Below are 19,530 nucleotides of genomic sequence, written 5' to 3' on the forward strand. Positions count from 1 at the left end.
ATTATGACGTCACATTATATATATATATATATATAGTTGTTTTAATTTAATATGCGTTTCAAATCGCATGATAAACATGTGTCATCTGTTATAATTAAGTATGTATAAAATATTTCATTAGTAATTTATTCACAAAATTTTCTTTCAAGACACAAGAATTGTATTTAATATAAATTTATATATATTTAATATAATTTAATAAAAATTATGAAATATGAAAATTTTTCATACTTTAATTTTCCATACTTTATTTAAATAAAAATAAATTTTTCTTTGATTTTCATATGAAAATTAAGCACAATTATGTTAATAATCTAAATAGTTTAGAATTTTCGTTTTTATTATTGATTTAATAAAAATCTTGTTTTAATAATCATTGATTTAATCTTTTAAATATTTTTATATTTAAAATGTTTAATTATTTAATTCGAAATTTATGTAATATATCTAAAAATTATTAATTATTTCCAATCATTTATTTGAAAATTTATTTATTTATTTGAATATTCAATTATTTAGCTAATTTATAATTAGAATTTGTTGAATACTAAAAAAAAAGGTAAAATGGACAATTAAACAAAAATGAAGTCTTTTTATGCTTGTAAATATTAATATTTGATTTATTGATTATTTGATTATTTATAATTGAATATTATATATTTAATATAATTATTTTTTTAGTCTTCTGTAGCTAAATATATAGAGATAAATATATAGAGATAAATATAGAGTTGTACATTTGATGAATACAATTAAATATCTAAAATATCTATTATAATCGTTATAAAATTATTCTTGCTAAAAAAAAATAAAATTAAGTTTTAAAGAATAATTGTTTTTTATTATAAATGTTTCATTTTAATGTTTTATTTAAATCAATAACAAAGTTAAAATTATGAAATATTTTAAAATATACAAATTTAATTTTCCCGCTATTAATACCGTTTATAAAAGATAATGTTCATAATATTTTATCTGTTATAAATTTTTTTTTAATTATTTTAAATAAATAAATAACCACTATTAAAAAATATATTTTCAATAAAAAAAGCATAAATAATAATTCGAAAAAAAGAGAAAATATTAAGAAATTTCATAAAAATTTGAAACATATATACGATACTGATCTAAGGATTCCTAAATTCCTAGGGATTTCATCATAAATAACTAGCAAATTGAGGGCGCCACATGATTCTCCTTCGTCGTTTAGTCTGTGTCCTGAGTGATTTCTCTGTTGTTTCGAAAGTTTGCTGTCATTTTTTTGAAATTTCATCATCATTTTATAACATTTCATAGAAAAATGATTTGAGACATTGTTCTATGACGAGATTAGCTTGAACTATTATTGTTTCTCTTATTTGTCGTTCTCAAAGCTCCTGATCGATCCACATTTCATCGACAGTGTCGCAGAAGTTGCCAGTCTCCGCAGACAACTTCTGTCTTCAAAAGATAGTGCAAGACAATGCACGAGGAACCGGTACATAAATTACAGTGGTAAAGATGCGAGACTCTCGTCGAGTCGCGTGTGCTCCCGTGGCAGCCTAGCAGCGGAATCAGCACGGCTCGACGACGATGCGAGATAACTCTAAAGAAATGTTCATTATCAGAGCTTTAGAAAAGATCCTGGCTGACCGGGATGTCAAACGGTCGCACCTTTCTCAACTTAGAAAATCCTGTGAAACTGCACTTGGTAAATACATTAATTATAAAAGTTCTCTATAATATTATATAATAATATTATATGTATAATTGAAAGAATTTTTTGAGATTTATGTAAATAAAATGGAAATTATAAAATACATTATAAATTTTATTTGTATATAAGCATATTATATTAAATTCAAAATTATAATATATCATTATATATAAATAATTATATTATATATATTTTATAATTTATATTAATAAATAGTTTTATATTTTTATTCATCATATATTTATAATATAATATTATGACTTTATATATTTTAATAAATAATAGATTTTAGAAATTATTAAATTAATATTTAGATATTAAAAATTAAATAGAATTGCATTTTTTAGTCTTCATGGAAAGATAAATTAGATTAATTTAATATATATTAATATATATTACATCAGCTTTTTGTTAGTTTGACATTTAAGATAAGACTATATATATACATATATACATACACATAATTTTGAATAATATATAATCATATTCATGTTCATATTCATATCAATGTTCTTAAACTTTAATATTTTAATATTTGATGCATGTGTCATAATATATTATATATTTGTTATATTTCTATCTATTTTTATTTATTTATTATTATATAAAGTTACTTAAGTAACATACAATTAAATTTTAAAAATATATTTGAAAGATTTATTTAAATTGTTTTATTTTTCAGATAACTTACGAAATGAGATCAAAGAAGGCTCTAATACTCAAGTCTCAACTGCTTTGCCACAACCACGCAGTGATTCATATGTTATTTCTGCAGAAAAGTATTTTCTGCCATTTGAATTGGCTTGCCAGAGCAAGTCACCAAGAATTGTGGTTACTGCTCTAGATTGTTTGCAAAAATTAATTGCATATGGACATCTTACAGGAAATATACCTGATTCTACAGAGCCAAATAAATTATTGATTGTTCGCATTGTTGAGACAATATGCGGATGTTTCATGGGGCCACAAACGGATGAAGGAGTTCAATTGCAAATTATAAAAGCTCTTCTTACAGTAATGACAAGTCAACATGTAGAAGTTCATGAAGGTACTGTCTTGCTTACTATACGTACAGTGTATAGTGTTTACTTGGCTTCAAGGAATCTAGTAAATCAAACTACTGCTCGAGCTACACTCACTCAAATGATTAATGTTATTTTTGCACGTATGGAAACGCAGGCAGTAAGTTTATCAATTAACTAATATAAAATTATTTAAATCTCCATAAAAACAATTTTGATTTTTATATTTTTTATATTCTAGGAGGAAGAAATAGTTCGAACTGAAGTAGAATCTGAAACAAACAATATGAATTCTACTAATTGTAATTCTGGTGGTGATATTGAAACTGAAGCAGTGAATCATGAAGAATCTATGGAGAATAATCAAGAACCACAATTGATAGTTCGAGGAATTTTGGAAGATGTTGTAAATTCCATTATTCCTGAAGATTCAACAAATACAACTATAATAACATCAGAAGAAACCAGTTTAGATCAAGTGCCTATAGACGAAAATTCTGATGAAGCTGTTGTAGAAAATGACAATATGGTTCGGGCAAAATTCACACATGTATTGCAAAAAGATGCTTTCTTGGTTTTTAGAGCTCTTTGCAAACTTTCAATGAAACCACTTCCTGATGGTACTCCAGATCCCAAGTATGAAAAATGTTTTAATTAACAGGGTATTTTAGTATTAATATAGAAAACAAAACTTATAATTTCTTTTTAAAATATATTTTAAAATATATAATATATTTTTTCTAGGTCTCATCAATTAAGATCAAAGATTCTTTCTTTGCAATTGCTTCTTGGTATACTGCAAAATGCTGGGCCAGTATTGCGTTCTAACGAAATGTTTGTTATAGCCATAAAACAATATCTTTGTGTGGCATTGTCGAAAAACGGTGTCTCTTCTGTTCCTGAAGTATTTGAATTATCTCTGGCATTATTCCTTGCATTACTGGCTCGTTTCAAAGTGCACTTAAAGATGCAAATAGAAGTTTTTTTTAAAGAAATTTTTATGAACATTCTTGAGACTTCTAGTAGTTCCTTTGAACACAAATGGATGGTAATTCATGCTTTGACTCGTATTTGTGCGGACGCACAAAGTGTTGTAGATATATATGTAAACTACGATTGCGATTTGTCAGCTGCGAATTTATTTGAAAGGTTTGTAAAAAAATATCCTTAATTTCATTAAATAATTAAATTGAATTTATTTTTTTTTGTTCATTGTTATAGACTTGTGAATGACTTATCAAAGATTGCACAAGGTAGACAAGCTCTAGAATTAGGTGCTTCACCTAATCAGGAGAAATCAATGCGGATCAGGGGTCTTGAATGCTTGGTATCAATTTTAAAATGTATGGTCGAATGGAGCAGAGATTTGTATGTGAATCCTAGTGTTCCAGCTGATCAACAATTTCCATCTGAGCCTCCTGATCCTCCAGTAGAACCTCCACTTCCTCGTTATGGAAGTGCTGGCAGTCTCTCTTCGGCAAATTCTAGTTTAGTAGGTAATAAAGAGATCCCAGATTCTCCTGAGCAATATGAAGTGCAAAAACAACAAAAAGAAGTCTGGGAGACTGGAATTGACATGTACGGATTATAATTTTTTATTTTTTCGACATTTTTTAATTAATTTAATTTTAATTTTTTATTAATTAATTATTATTAAATTATAATAAAATATATAAAATTACTTAATATTTTAAATCATTATAATTTTAAATATTATAATTTTCATGTAGATATTATAAGGAAAAGAGATAATAGACATATATTCTATTAATTAAATTAATATTTTTATTTTAGTTTTAATCGAAAACCAAGTAAAGGAGTACAATATCTTCAAGAACAAGGTCTCTTAGGCAATTTGTCTGAAGACGTTGCTCGTTGGCTTCATATGGACGAACGTCTTGATAAGACCGCGATTGGCGATTTTCTTGGCGATCATAATCATAATCAGGTAATGTACAGTTATATTGATCAAATGAATTTTGCCGATCGCGATTTAGTTACAGCCCTCAGATATTTTCTCGAGGGTTTCCGATTGCCTGGTGAAGCCCAGAAAATTGATCGCCTGATGGAAAAGTTTGCTAGCAGATATTGCGAATGTAATCCAAAGTAAGTATTTATTAAATTTCCATATTATTTATTTACAATTATTATTAATGCTTAATCATCTTTTTTTCAATATTTCTAGTAATGGATTATTTACAAGTGCGGATACTGCATATGTATTGGGTTTCTCAATTATTATGCTAACTACTGATCTTCATTCACCTCAAGTAAAAAATAAAATGACAAAAGAACAATACATAAAACTAAATCGACGTATTAGTGACAATGAGGATTTGCCTGAAGAATATTTATCGAAAATTTATGATGAGATTGCGGGTAATGAAATTAAAATGAAATCCAATCCTAATCGACCTGGCAAACAAGGTAAAAATAAAAATCTTTTAAATTAAAAAAATTATTATATATATTATACAGTCATATTAAAATTAAAGTTTAATATTTAGTAATATCTAGTGAAAAGAAGCGACGGCTTCTATGGAATATGGAAATGGAAGTAATTTCAACAGCAGCCAAAAACTTAATGGAATCTGTTAGTCATGTTCAAGCACCGTTCACTACAGCTAAACACTTAGAACATGTTCGACCGATGTTCAAAATTGCATGGACGCCATTTTTAGCTGCATTCAGTGTTGGCCTTCAAGACTGTGATGATCCAGAAATTGCCTCTCTTTGTCTAGATGGTATTAGATGTGCAATACGCATCGCTTGTATATTTCATATGACGGTAAATATTTATATAATCTCAGCGAAATTTTAAATTACTAGTTCAGTTTTATTTTGCAGTTTTAATCAATTGATTAATTTTTCATGGAATTTTATTATAAAATTGTATCATAATAATATGTTCATATATTTTATATTTGATTTTAAAAATTATTATATTAAAATTATTAAAATTAAATATTTGTTTTAAATATATTTTCATTTTTCAATTATAGTTAGAACGGGACGCATATGTGCAAGCTTTAGCACGGTTCACCTTATTGACTGCAAATTCACCAATCACTGAAATGAAAGCAAAAAATATTGACACAATTAAAACTTTAATTACTGTCGCTCACACTGATGGCAATTATCTTGGTAGTTCTTGGTTGGATGTTGTAAAGTGCATCTCTCAACTTGAGCTTGCTCAATTGATTGGCACTGGAGTCAGACCACAGCTTCTTGGTCCTCCTTCAAAACCACATTTCCCAGCACCATTAGTGAATTTCAACTTAACTCACAATAATTCTCACCAAAATAATAATTTGAATCTCAGTTCGTTAGATCGTAAGTATATCTTTGATTATTTCTGATATTTTTTCAAATTTTATTTTTATTTAATAAAAATTTTATTATGTTTATTGATATTGAATAAGAATATATATATACATATATATATTTATCTTATTTTTTATAGCCAGTGTAAAAGAATCTATAGGTGAAACAAGCTCTCAAAGTGTGGTAGTTGCTGTTGATCGAATATTTACTGGTTCTACTAGATTAGATGGTGATGCTATTGTAGAATTTGTAAAAGCTCTCTGTCAAGTTTCTTTAGAAGAATTATCTCATCCAACACAACCAAGGATGTTTTCTTTAACCAAGATTGTAGAGATTTCTTATTACAATATGGGACGTATTAGACTCCAGTGGTCTAGAATTTGGCAAGTGATAGGAGATCATTTTGATAGGGTTGGCTGTAGTCCTCGTCAGGATATTGCCTTCTTTGCAGTCGATTCTTTAAGACAACTTGCAACCAAATTCATTGAAAAAGGAGAATTCGCTAATTTCCGATTTCAAAAAGATTTTCTTAGGCCATTTGAGCATATTATGAAGAAGAACCGTTCTCCGGTGATACGGGATATGGTAGTTCGTTGTGTTGCCCAAATTGTGCACTCACAGGCTCCTAACATTCGATCAGGATGGAAAAATATATTCAGCGTATTTCATCATGCAGCTAGTGATAGAGATGAAGCTGTAGTGGAGCTTGCGTTTTCTATGACTGGAAAAATTATAAGTAAGTTTCTAATATTCAAGATAGTAATTTTAATTGATATTTTATAAAAAAACATATATAATATATATTTTCAGATGAGTTATATGCTGAAGATTTTAGTATTATGGTTGATTCTTTCCAAGACGCTGTAAAGTGCCTCAGTGAATTTGCTTGCAATGCTTCCTTTCCAGAAACAAGCATGGAAGCTATAAGATTGATACGTTCTTGTGCATCATATATTGATGCCAATCCGAATCTCTTTGCAGAGGGCATGATGGATGATAGTGGAATGGTATCCGAAGAAGACAGAGCTTGGGTAAAGATCCTTTACATATAATCAAATTTAATGAAAAATTTATAAATTGAGAAATCTTTTTTTAGGTTAGAGGGTGGTTCCCATTGTTATTTGAATTATCATGTATAGTAAGCAGATGTAAATTAGACGTTCGAACACGTGCATTAACTGTTCTTTTCGATGTTGTGAAAACACATGGAGCTTCTTTTAAACCTCATTGGTGGAAAGATCTATTCCAAGTTTTATTTAGAATCTTTGATAACATGAAACTTCCTGAGCAACATACAGAGGTAGATAAAAAAATTTATTTTTTTTAAATTATTGTGATGTATTATGCTTATTTAATACCGATATTGATTGATTAATTTTTACAAATATTATATTTTTCGAAAAAGTATTTGATTTTTTCTTTTATTCGTAATCGTTCACATCTGGGTATATTTTCTTGTAAGTATCTCTGGAAATTGGACAAAAATATTTTAATGCAATCAAGATTAATCATGAACATCATATGTTCTATACAATTCAAATTAATAATACAAAAATTTTTATAGGTAATATAAATTTATGCTAATATTTCAGAAAGCAGAATGGATGACAACAACGTGCAATCACGCTCTATATGCAATCGTCGATGTATTTTCACAATTTTACGATATTTTGGGACCTCTTCTTCTAGAGCAGTTATATTCTCAGCTACTCTGGTGTGTACAACAAGACAATGAACAGCTGGCACGTTCTGGAACCAACTGCTTAGAAAATCTAGTGATCAGCAATGGTATAAAGTTTGACGAACAAACTTGGGAAAAAACTTGCAGTTGTGTTCTGGACATTTTTCAAAGTACTCTGCCATCTGCTTTACTCACCTGGAAACCCCAATCACCTAATAAAGAATCTGACTTAGATGTAATCACAGGAGAAACAGATAGTCATGTAGGAATTCTTAAAAGAAGTAACAGTTCTCAAAGTTTAACAAATGGCGAGACTGTGAAGAACAAAATTTTTTCTGCATTATTAATAAAGTGTGTCGTGCAATTAGAATTGATTCAGACTATAGACAATATTGTATTTTACCCAGCCACATCGCGGAAAGAGGATCAAGAGAACTTAGCGTTAGCACAAGCAGATATGTTTAATGGAAAGTCTTCTGAATTGGGTGCAAGGGCTGGTGCAGATCAACAAAAGGAGGAACAGGGCATGTATTGTGCTCTGACTACAATGCACTTATTGCAATTAGTTGAATGTTTATTAAAGTCCCATAGATTTGCAAAGAGCTTTAATTCTAATCACGAGCAATGGAATGTGTTATGGAAGGCTGGTTTCCGGGATAATATCAAACCAAATTTGCTTAAACAAGAAACACAATCTTTAGCATGTGCATTAAGAATTCTTTTCAAAATGTATAGTGACGAAGCTCATAGAGTTGATTGGAGCAAAGTGGAAGCAAGACTTGTTGAGGTAGCCTGTGAAGCATTACAATATTTCTTGACACTTTCTACTGAAGCTCATAGAGATGCCTGGACTCCAATACTTTTGTTACTTCTCACAAGGATCCTAAAGATGAATGACAATCGGTTTGCTGTTCACGCATCTAGCTGTTATCCCTTACTTTGTGAAGTTATGTGCTTTGATCTCAAACCAGAATTAAGGTCTGTCCTCCGAAGATTTTTCTTAAGAATTGGTCCAGTATTCAGGATCACACAGCAGTAATTATTATAATAAAATCGTTGAAATATGCGATTATGTAATCTTTGAGATGACCTTAAAAGTGATAGGAGAGAATTTTGCAATTTGAAACTGACTTTTTTTTTGAATGAACATGAAAAGTTTTTATAATTAAGTCAAATTTAAATTATTTATTTGTTTATATAAAGAAAATGATGAGAATATAAAATTTTTAATCAGATTGATTTTAGATTTTTATTTTGAAGAAAAAAATCTAAAATAAATATATTTGATGATGAAAAAATACTGAAAAATACAAAATTAATTTAACTTTTAAAATTTTTTAATAATTTATATATATATATATTGTTTTTTTTTTTTTATTATTTTTAATTTGAAAATAACTATGCTTTATTCTTGCAAGAATTTCTCCTATGTATTGTAATTTGAATTAGAATAAAAAAAAAATGGTTCGTTTAAAATATTTTATCTTGAAAAATAAAAGAAAAATTATTAAATATGGATCTTGTTCGATATTTAAAAATAAACATACGAAATAATATGTCGAACAAAATGAATTTTAGTAAAATCTTAAAAAAAAGCATAATATGTATGTATTGTATATCTTTAGAACTTTCTTTATATTTAACATATTCTTCATTTTTATAAAAAAAAAGAGGGGATTTGAAGTGAAGAGTTATATAGTCCAATTAATACATATATTTAATAAATAAGATGTTTTCTGGACTTGATAAAATATAGAATTTCTAAAGAAGATAATAATAATAGACTTATATTCATATATGTAAATTTTCTTTTTACATTCAAATTCAAATTGGAAGATTTTAAATATTTTAATGAAATTTTATGGGATTTTTATTTTACTTAATTATAAATGAAAATTAACAAGAGACATTTCTAAATATAAATTATTTAAATAGAATATATAATAATAATTCTCGGATGTAAATAAAAGAATAAAATTTATTTAAAATTATGAAAACGTAATATATGTTTTGAATAACAAATTTGGTATATTTAATATGAAATGAATAAGAAAAAAAAAAGTAGTATTTCCAGGAAATGCAATATTTATCAAATATTTTGTATATTTAATTATTATTAATATATACAAAGTGTCTCTTGAAGTATATTATATTATAACAAAAAATAGATTACTGAGTGAAAAATAAGATGATTTTCAATATTTTTATAGCATTGATTAGTAACTTTATAATTCCTAAGTATGTTGAAAACTCTATAATGTTAAGTAGAATTTTTAATAGATCTTGTTTTTGACTTAGAAATCTTTATAGTACATTTCTATAGACACTTTCCATATATTTATATAAAATACTTAGGAAATGATGGTATAAGCAAGAAATGGCAGATACTTAATTAAAGATAAAAATGTATATGTTTTGTTAGATGTTCTTTTATTTTATGTCATAATGTAAAAAAAATGTAAAAAATAGCTATTATGTATTAATATATTAGAAAAAAAAATATTCTATTATAAAATTTTTAAACAATTAAAGTTTCAATTTTTATATGTTTAAAATTCTTTTAATTTTTTCCAAGATTTTATTTGCTATTTTTGTATATATTTTATATTCTATCACATATATCATACTTTGTTATATCAAAATAAACATATAAATAATAAAAATAAAATATAAAAAAAATCAAAGATTTCAAGGAAATTAAAAAAAACAATATATAAAGAAGAATTAAAAAATATCTCATAAAATTTATACATATATTTAATATTATGAAGTTTCTCATTTCTAGCTTGTACTACTATTTTCGAAATATAAAATATAAAATGTTGTGTATAAAATGCAATATGCGCATAGTCATCACTGAGTAGTCATATAAATATAAATATCCATTGTGGATAAATATTCAAACAACGAGTGATAATTATTCTGATAACTTGCAAGATTATATATGAATTTAATCTAAGGATAACACATGAAAAATTTTGTGAATGCACATTGCATGTATATTCACATTGCATACAAACTATTTATGTTTAAGTCAGATTAATTATTTACATAATATAACTTTATTTAAATAAATTCTAGAGAAACAAGGAAATCTATTTGTTTCTGTTTACTTTGTTTTGAAAAAAATCACTATATAGATTGTGAAATATATTTTATGTATGTACATGGAACTAAAATATTCTTAATGTATTCATATTTACATTAAAATTTATGTTTCTGCAATTGCGTTTCTAATTTAATATCATAAGAATTGAATAAATAATAATGTCTTCAAAACGAATAATTTGAAATTGTTCCAAACCATTCTTGAATAAAAGCTAAAATGTCATTAAGATTTGAATCTTGGGGAGCTTGACGCGCAGTATTAATCAATTTTGTCCAGTCATCGCGATCTGCCACATGCTCGCCCTTAACAAAGAATAATTATTACATTATTATATAATATAAGTATTATTATATAATAATAATACTTAAAACAAAATTAAAAAATGATTTAAAAAATAGAATTTAAAAAATACCTCTGAAAATCTAATTATTGGACCTCGAATAGGATAACCAGTCAGTATACAACCTTGAAGATTTGTAGAACCAATAGAGTGAGCACTTAATGATCCTATATACACTCCTCTATGATCTGTAGGGAGAATCTGTTCTATTTTCTGATCCATAGATACAGCAAGAACCCATTCACGAACTTCTTCTCTTTGTTCTGTTGTTAAACTTAATGTTTCTGGCAAAGGAACTTCCATTGGAAAATCTGTTACGGCCAAATCATCAACATCTAATACAGTACTATCACCTTCTTCAATACATTCCTCCAAATCCAGGAAGTGATTCAGAAAAACGAAAGCCTCACTGTTTTTTCCAACTGCTCGTGCTTCAATTCCAGCTTCATAGTAAGCTCTGTCAGCCAGAAGAACATCAGTATATCTCAATAAAGTAATGGAGGTTTTTAAAACCAGTTCAGAAAGTACAGGATAATCATTGCAACCACATTTTACTGCTGAATAATGTGTAACTTCAAGTAATTTCTTAAATTTAAATTTTAAACCAGATTCTAATGATTTTAGATTATTCCAAAGGTTTAAAAGAACAGTTCTCAAGAGAGCTAAATATCTATATTCACAATATGCCTAAAATGATATATAAATAATATATAGTAATATAATAATATTGTATTTTACGAGTATCATTTTTTAATTAAATTTAATGGAATATAATTGAACAAAAGGAAGGAATGAGATTAATTTCACAATGTAAAAAATGAAATTAAGTAAGCAATTTTCTTATTACTTTTTAAATTTATTAATCAATATATTAATATTAATCTGCTTACTTCTGAATTTAAGACACTTTCTGATAATTGCAGATACAAATTAAAATTTTGTTGAATGGGAGGAGTTCCATATTTAACATACAATTGTAAAGCTTCTAATGGAGTATTTCCTTTTAGAAGTTGCACTGCTCTTTGTGCCACATATTTATGTAAAATTTGAGTTCCTTGAATGTTTGCAGTTTCAAATACTTGATTCCAATGACCTTTGTTAGCCAATATCTCAAGTCCAGCATCTACATCTATTTCCACGAGTTTATCTATTTGTCCATCTCTGAGCATTGCTTCCTTATACTTTTCTTCGAGATAAGGTTCTATATTTGGTGCCAGTTCATTCACAATTCGTTTAGCTTTTTCCCATTCTCCAATTGAAGCTAATGCATCAATAGCATCTTTTAATCTATCTGCTTGTAAGAATACCTAAAAAAGTGATATCAAAGAATAAAAATAAAATTAAATCACTTTTCATTACAATAGATATTTATTGATAAGATAGTAACCTGGGCAGCAATAGCATATTCTCCAATAGAAAATAATCGTGAACCAAGATCTCCACCGACTTGGACAGCAGTTTCTGGATCAGCTTGATGCAGTAAAATATCAGCAGCTTTGATAAGAGACGATCTAGGTGCTTGAGGATCCAAAATCAAGATATCTAAGGCAGCCTTCACTTCACCGACTTCTAACCATTTTCTAGCTTCTTCAAACGCGTTCGTACCTGCAAGAGAAGCACTTTTTTGACCTAATTCACGTCGAAGATTTGCTTCTTGACTAGGTAAATATTCTCTGCAAACTCGTAATGCCTCGGACCACATTCCTGCTTTCTGTAACATTTAAAAAATATTTAAAAAATAAATCAATGTATAATGTATTTTTAAATATTTACCTTATAATGTTCGATAATCATTTCAGGTTTATGTGCTCTCAAAAGCAAAGTCTCAGCTAAAGAATAGTCCTGTGCTTCAGCTGCCTCATTAGCTCTAGCAATAAGGACTTGAACAACGGCTTCTTGATTGATTGATTGTGCTACATCTTCAGCTGCTTCCCAATCCCGAGTATGAATATACATTTGAACAGCTTCAATAGTTCTTTCAGCTTTGATGAATTCTTTTTCCGCCTCAGAGAAGCGACCTGCATCTTCTAATGCCATAGCATATCTATAGTGAACTTCCTTCTTTTGATCAGTATTTCCATATTTAATAATCTCCAAAGCCCAATCAAACAGATCAGTTTCGCAAGCTAATTGTAAACATTCATCTAAATAATTAAGTTGCATTAATAATCGTGCAGCTAATTCGGGTGTAAGGGTACGTGCCCATATTAAAGCAACCTACAAAAAAATGAGATAATGATAGTATAAATTTTGATTGAAATGAAGAAAAATTATGTTTAAATTATGTTTAATAATTAAGACCTGTTGGGCTGCATTGCTTCCAGCATTTTGTTTTGCCACACGAAGAGCATCTTCCCACATATTGGCTGATCTAAAAGCAGTCACTGCACCTTTCCAATCACCAGCTGCAAGATAATGCTCCTCTGCTTCTCGAGGTTTGCCAGAATCATTTAATTCTTTGGCTAAATGTATATGAGTTGTTTCTAGAAGATCTGGTCTATATTTTCCTACCAATCTGATCATATCTGCACGACGACCAGCTTTCCTATACATTGCTATAGCTGAGTCATATTTACCAATAGCAAGATATAGATCTTCAGCATGCTTAAGATCTCCTGCTTCACAAAGAGCTATAGCATGTTTAGTCAAGATTTCATTTGCTTCCTCAGAAGTCATGTACTCCAATGCCACTTCATGGGCACGACTCCAGTTACCATTTTGTATGTGAACATCTACTGCACGTTTAATATCTCCAGAACGAATAAAGAGTTTTTCTGCTAAGTTTTTCTCGCCTATGGAAGCGAAATATTCAGCTAATTTTTCACACTGTTTCTTTATTGCAAGATCATCATCCTCAATTACCTTCAAAGACATGCTTAATAAAAATATTTATTTTATAAAAATTTTATAAAAATGGAAAAAGTTAAAGAAATATTCTTTCTCAGAACCTGCATAATCTGTAGACCTTTTCTCCATTGTCGTGCATTAATAGCAGCATCTAGAGCTAAAGCAGTTTCTCCTGCTTCTATGAAATGATTAATAGCTGCATCATAATGACCAGCAGAAACCAAATGTTTGCCCCAATCTCGTTCAAGTTCAACCACAGATGTAGGATCCACTTTTCTGGACAGTTCTAATGCTCTTGCAAATACGCCAGCTTGGGAGTAGCACTTAATAGCTTCCAAAGGTTCCGAAATTTTCTCTAACAATTCTCCAGCTAATTCCATTAAGTCTGTTACTTTTAAAACTTTCAAAATTTCATTAACAATCGATCTATCTTCCAGTAATTCGTCATTGGCCAAGGCAAGTCGAGCTGCTCGACCAGGTCGACGAGCATCTAAATATAATTTGACTGCTCGTCGAGGATTAGTAGATTCTAAAATAGCAGCAGCTCTAGCTGTTTGACCACTTTCAAGTAACCAAGTCAAATGTTTATCTCTAAGTTCCTGGAGACCTGACCATCCTCTGTTTTGTGCCAAAATTAGTGCATCTTCCCAATGCCAATATTTTTGATACATATCCAAAGCTTGGTTTAATTCATTTTGTTCTAAATAAATTGCTTCTGCAGTTTTTAATTCACCATTTAGAATTGCAAGTTTTGCCCAACAATCTGAATTTGAAAGTGGATCATGTCCAGTCTCTACACTATATTTTTCACCAATTTCTATTATATTTTTTAGAAATCTGAAAAAGCAATAATTTAGTATTATAATTTAGAATAAATTTAAAATAAAATTATAAATTAAAATATAAAGTAATAAAAACAATCAAGAAATAAAATATAAAATATATGTACCTAGAACAGGCTACATCTCCAAGAGCAGCATAACACCTGGCAGCTATTAATAGCTGTCTGGCAGCCATTGCATTTCTGGCTACATTTTCCCACATAGCTTCTGCTTGGGGTCTATCAGCTAAATCCTCTAGAAATAATAATGCTTTACCAAAATCATTGTCATGTAATGCTGTTCCAAATTCTATTAATGATTCATCTAACAAGTAGGCTACTTTGCCTCCAAGTTCTTCTACTGTGATAGAAGTTCTTCCATCTTCTCTAACAACATCTATAGCATCACCACGAACAGGAATTAAAGTAGCTACTTCAGGAGCATCGACATTATACCAAACTGCCAAAGTTTGTCCAGTTTGAGCCACTACTACATCACTACCTAGCACCCAGGAAGCAAAACTGACTCCAGTTAGCAATAAAGTTTTTCCACCTAATTCATTACTGAGCCATAACCTATGTAGAAGAAGATTATAAGAAAATTAAGAATTACATAGTTAGAAGAAATTATTTTTAAAATATATATAAATATTAGTTATTAAGATATCCCAAGATATCGCTAATATAAAAAATAGTTTAACTTTAATATTATATTTTATTATTTCTAATATAAAAATATTATCTAAATATAAGTTCGAAAACTTTTTTTTCGAGATAAAACATTTTCTGATTATAATAAAAATTTAGAAATTTAAAATTTAAATTTAAAAGAATTGTTGAAAATGATTTTTTCCTGCATTAATATATGCTTTATATCGATATTTTAAAAATTATTAAAGATATTAAAAAATTCATGATATATTCTTTATATTAAAAATTTTTAACTATTTAATTTGATATGATTTTTATTCAATTTTTGAATATTTTCGATAACGTTTAAACTATCGAAATATTCGTATCTCGTTTGTAATTACGCGCCAAAAGCAGAAATAAAGAAATAAAGAAAATGTACAATAAAATAAATAATGAAGAAAATTAATTAAAAATGAAATGTGCGTCATATCTATAATGCCAAATAAAATATAAATATAAACAAAAAGAAGAAAAAGGACAAAATAAGAATTGATTGCTAGTGTCATCTCTTAAATGATAAAGATCTTTTCAAAGTAGGAATAAAAAAAAAATAGATTAGAATATGTCTGTAATTTTGTTAAAAGATATAAGAATTTCAGATAAGTAAAAGAATTAATTCAACTCAATCATAAAAATTAATAAATTTAACAGATTTTAAAAAAATTTCTTCAATACATTTTTTTATAAATATATGTATTAAATGAATTTATAAATTTTTTAATTGTTATTAGTGCAAATCTTTTAAATAGAAAAATAAAATAAATTTTTAAAAGTTTATAGAACTCAGAACTTTGTAGATAGATTTGTAGAATAGAGTAGATATGAATTATTTTTATATTTATATAATCTGTGTAAAAATTAAATAAAGTAATAATTAAAAATCATTGCCATCTACTAAAAATTTTTCGAAAATATATTTAACACAAGAGATGGCGGAATTTTCGAATTTTTACTTCATTTCTATTTTTGTTATTATTTCCTCTCTATTCATCTAATTCATTCATCTATATTTCAAAGATAGTGATAATTCCTTAACTTTGTGGATTCTGTATCATAAGAGATATATTTTTTATTTTATTTTTATTTTTGTCATTATTTATTTTTCTTCGTCTATAAATATATATATATATATTTTGTCTATATTTTATATATATATATATATATATAAAATATAGATAAAATTTATGTGCTTAAGAAAAGATTTCGATATTTGATGAATTTTATTGTCTTTTTTGTTTTCTCTCATTAAATATCTTAACAAAATTTATTCGATCTAATTTTTATTTTAAATCTATAATAACAGATAAAATTTTTACATTGAAATTAAAAAATAAAAATATTTTAAGAAAAAACTTTATTACCTGGCTCTTTTATCTCTAGACAATAATCTATGACCCGTTTCACTCAGTTCCAACCAATCTACACGCACATCATGAGAAATCATTGCAACAGTAAGCCCAGTTATTAAATCCATTATTCGAACAGTTCTAGAATCCAGTAAATAAGCAAGTCTTTTGATGTCTGGTGTTCCAGCAATTTGTCTTTCATTAATCCTTACACTGACTACGTGAGGATTAATTGCTTCTGTTCTTACTGAGCCTAAAGCTTCATTATTTCCATATTCCACAATGGTTAATTCTCCTGAGCAGAAGATTAAGCATACTCTTGGATATTCAAAAAAGAATTTTTCGGTATTAGTTTTTTCTTCCCAAGGAATTTCACTGATGAGATTAAATTCAATATCAGCAAGAAGTAAAGTTCTAGTAGTGCGAGCTACCACATTATTGTCACTTCTTCCTAAAACTTTGACATCTTCTATTTCATATCCTGTTTGTGATCTAATGATCACAGGTCGATTGCCCTCATGTAGTGGACGAATAATCACTTGACTAGGTCCAACATAAGCTACTTCGTGACTTCCTCTGATCACTGTTCTTTTCAACACTGTTTCAAATTGTTCTACGGCTCCACAAAGACTACCTATGAGTAATCTAAAAAAATAATAACAAAAATTTTTAATAGATTTTAGATAAAAATATGAATAATTCACAAAAATTTTCAAAAAATCTCTAATATTTTAAAAACAATATTATAAGTTAATTATAAGCAAACCTGGAACCATCACGACGCCAAGATATTGCTGTGACAGTATAAAAATTAGGTAATGATCTTGTATTAGCCTCCTCCCAGATTGAACGTCGAGGACTCCAATCCAAGATTCGTATTTTATCCCAAGAACCGATAGCAATACTCTGTCCACTAGGACTGCAGCAAGCTACTGCGATTTCTTTCTCGTTTTCGCGACTATAATCAAAAGTTTTTACTATTTTACCACGAGTATCATAAAATATTACGCGTCTATCACATCCTGCAGCCAGAATATGAGACTGAGTCCAGGCTAATGCATATGCTGGTACGGTATGAGTACAAATACGTCCAGAAGGTTCATGATTTCCATCATCGGTTAAATTATATTTTATAATACTACCATCAGCGTGACTTGATAGAAAAGCAGTTCCTCGTATACTAAAATAGAAAAAAAATATTTATGCATAACAATTTCATCAGATTTTTGAAAGATATGTTAAATATATACATTAAATTAGAACTTTGAAAAAATTTTTATTAGATATCTCAATTAAAAGATATCAAATTAAATGTCCTTTTTGTTTTTAATAGAATATATTATAAAATAAATAGAATGTTTAGAATGTTGGCACAATTTTAAAGCAGAAACATCATGAAAGAAAATTTTTGTTTTGTATCATTTTTCATCATTTGTATCATTTTTCATCATTATATCATTTTTTACAAATATAAATACAAAAAAGATAAATTACTTTGAAACCAATGCAATTGTTGTCGAATCAGCCGTATAAAGTGTTTGAGCCTTTTGAGACTTCACCAATGCTACACGAACCTTACCATCTACCAAACCAACAATAATTGGTCCTTCAATTAACCAAATTAAACAAGTTACTGGAGAACTTTGACGAAATTTGTTGCAAATTACTTTCTTCTCTCCCCTGTAAAATAACATTAAATTTAAATTTAAAATACACCGAATATTTTCAAAGATTAAAAAATTTAATCTTTGAATCTTTTTTTTTGTTACATACCATTGTTCTCCAATTTTATATACATAAATTATACAATCAGTTTGGCCTACTGCTATTTTTGTCGAGTCTGGGGAAAATGCAATACTTTTGATCACGTAACTCTTTTTACCAAACTGGGAAAAAATTAATAATTCTTTACAAAGGATTTATTTCAAAAAACTTTTATTTTATCATACGTACCTTTGAATCAATAGGTTTTGTGGAAAATCTATCTCGTTTTACACAATTCTCATCAAAGAGATATATAGAACGATCAGAGGAAGCAATAGCAAGTTTTAAATTATTTGGTGACCAAACTATACTCACTACTCGATTTTCGCTATCCTATTTTATTTTATAAAATAAACTGTATATTTTTATTTTTATTATTATTTTATATCGATTTAATTCATTAATAATATTGTATTATTTCGTCAGAATGTTGTATTTTATATTTTTAAAATATATTTTTATAATAATTATAACAATTTGTATTGTATATTGATCATTATTGGCAACACATTGATCAATTATTTTTTTTCAAATTAAATTTAAAAATTGTACTCACCTGTTGGGGCATAACATTGCCCAAATATTTAAGTAACATTACGATATTTAATGATCACTAATATCAACTTATTAAAAATATTCAAAATTGTTTAGATTTGTAATCATATTGCTGCACTTCGAGTAACGTAAGCTTCTATTTTATTATAGAACTATATGAGGTGATTTGTGTACACTTGAGTTGCTTAGCAACAATTTGAATACATCTTTATAAATGATGAAAATCAAAAAAATTAACGAAAAGTTATTTATTATCAGAGGAATATTTTCAAAATTGATTTGAATATCTAAAATTATTATTGAATACTTAATTTTTTCTCAATCAAGAATTCA

The 19,530-nt window shown here is 27.6% G+C and overlaps 2 protein-coding genes across 2 annotated transcripts; one reads left to right on the top strand and one right to left on the bottom strand.

Moving 5' to 3' along the window:
* Positions 1–1,174: 1,174 nt before the first annotated feature.
* On the top strand, positions 1,175–10,948 carry LOC108002834 (brefeldin A-inhibited guanine nucleotide-exchange protein 1). Its single transcript, XM_062077977.1, has 13 exons — positions 1,175–1,690; positions 2,379–2,878; positions 2,960–3,354; positions 3,463–3,867; positions 3,940–4,296; positions 4,513–4,824; positions 4,904–5,145; positions 5,226–5,506; positions 5,721–6,051; positions 6,182–6,778; positions 6,853–7,073; positions 7,139–7,342; positions 7,635–10,948. The coding sequence occupies exons 1-13, from the start codon at positions 1,573–1,575 to the stop codon at positions 8,760–8,762; spliced, it is 5,091 nt and encodes a 1,696-aa protein (XP_061933961.1). The 5' UTR covers positions 1,175–1,572; the 3' UTR covers positions 8,763–10,948.
* Positions 10,861–19,463, bottom strand: LOC108003424 (intraflagellar transport protein 172 homolog). The gene is made up of 14 exons (XM_017065661.3): positions 19,199–19,463; positions 18,832–18,975; positions 18,652–18,764; positions 18,373–18,558; positions 17,645–18,058; positions 16,894–17,523; positions 14,969–15,415; positions 14,121–14,856; positions 13,474–14,034; positions 12,946–13,389; positions 12,560–12,883; positions 12,063–12,479; positions 11,245–11,859; positions 10,861–11,134 (listed from the first exon to the last, which is right to left on the bottom strand). The coding sequence occupies exons 1-14, from the start codon at positions 19,235–19,237 to the stop codon at positions 10,997–10,999; spliced, it is 5,208 nt and encodes a 1,735-aa protein (XP_016921150.1). The 5' UTR covers positions 19,238–19,463; the 3' UTR covers positions 10,861–10,996.
* Positions 19,464–19,530: the final 67 nt, after the last annotated feature.

Source organism: Apis cerana, linkage group LG8, assembly GCF_029169275.1.
Source record: "Apis cerana isolate GH-2021 linkage group LG8, AcerK_1.0, whole genome shotgun sequence".
NCBI classification, from domain to species: domain Eukaryota; kingdom Metazoa; phylum Arthropoda; class Insecta; order Hymenoptera; family Apidae; genus Apis; species Apis cerana.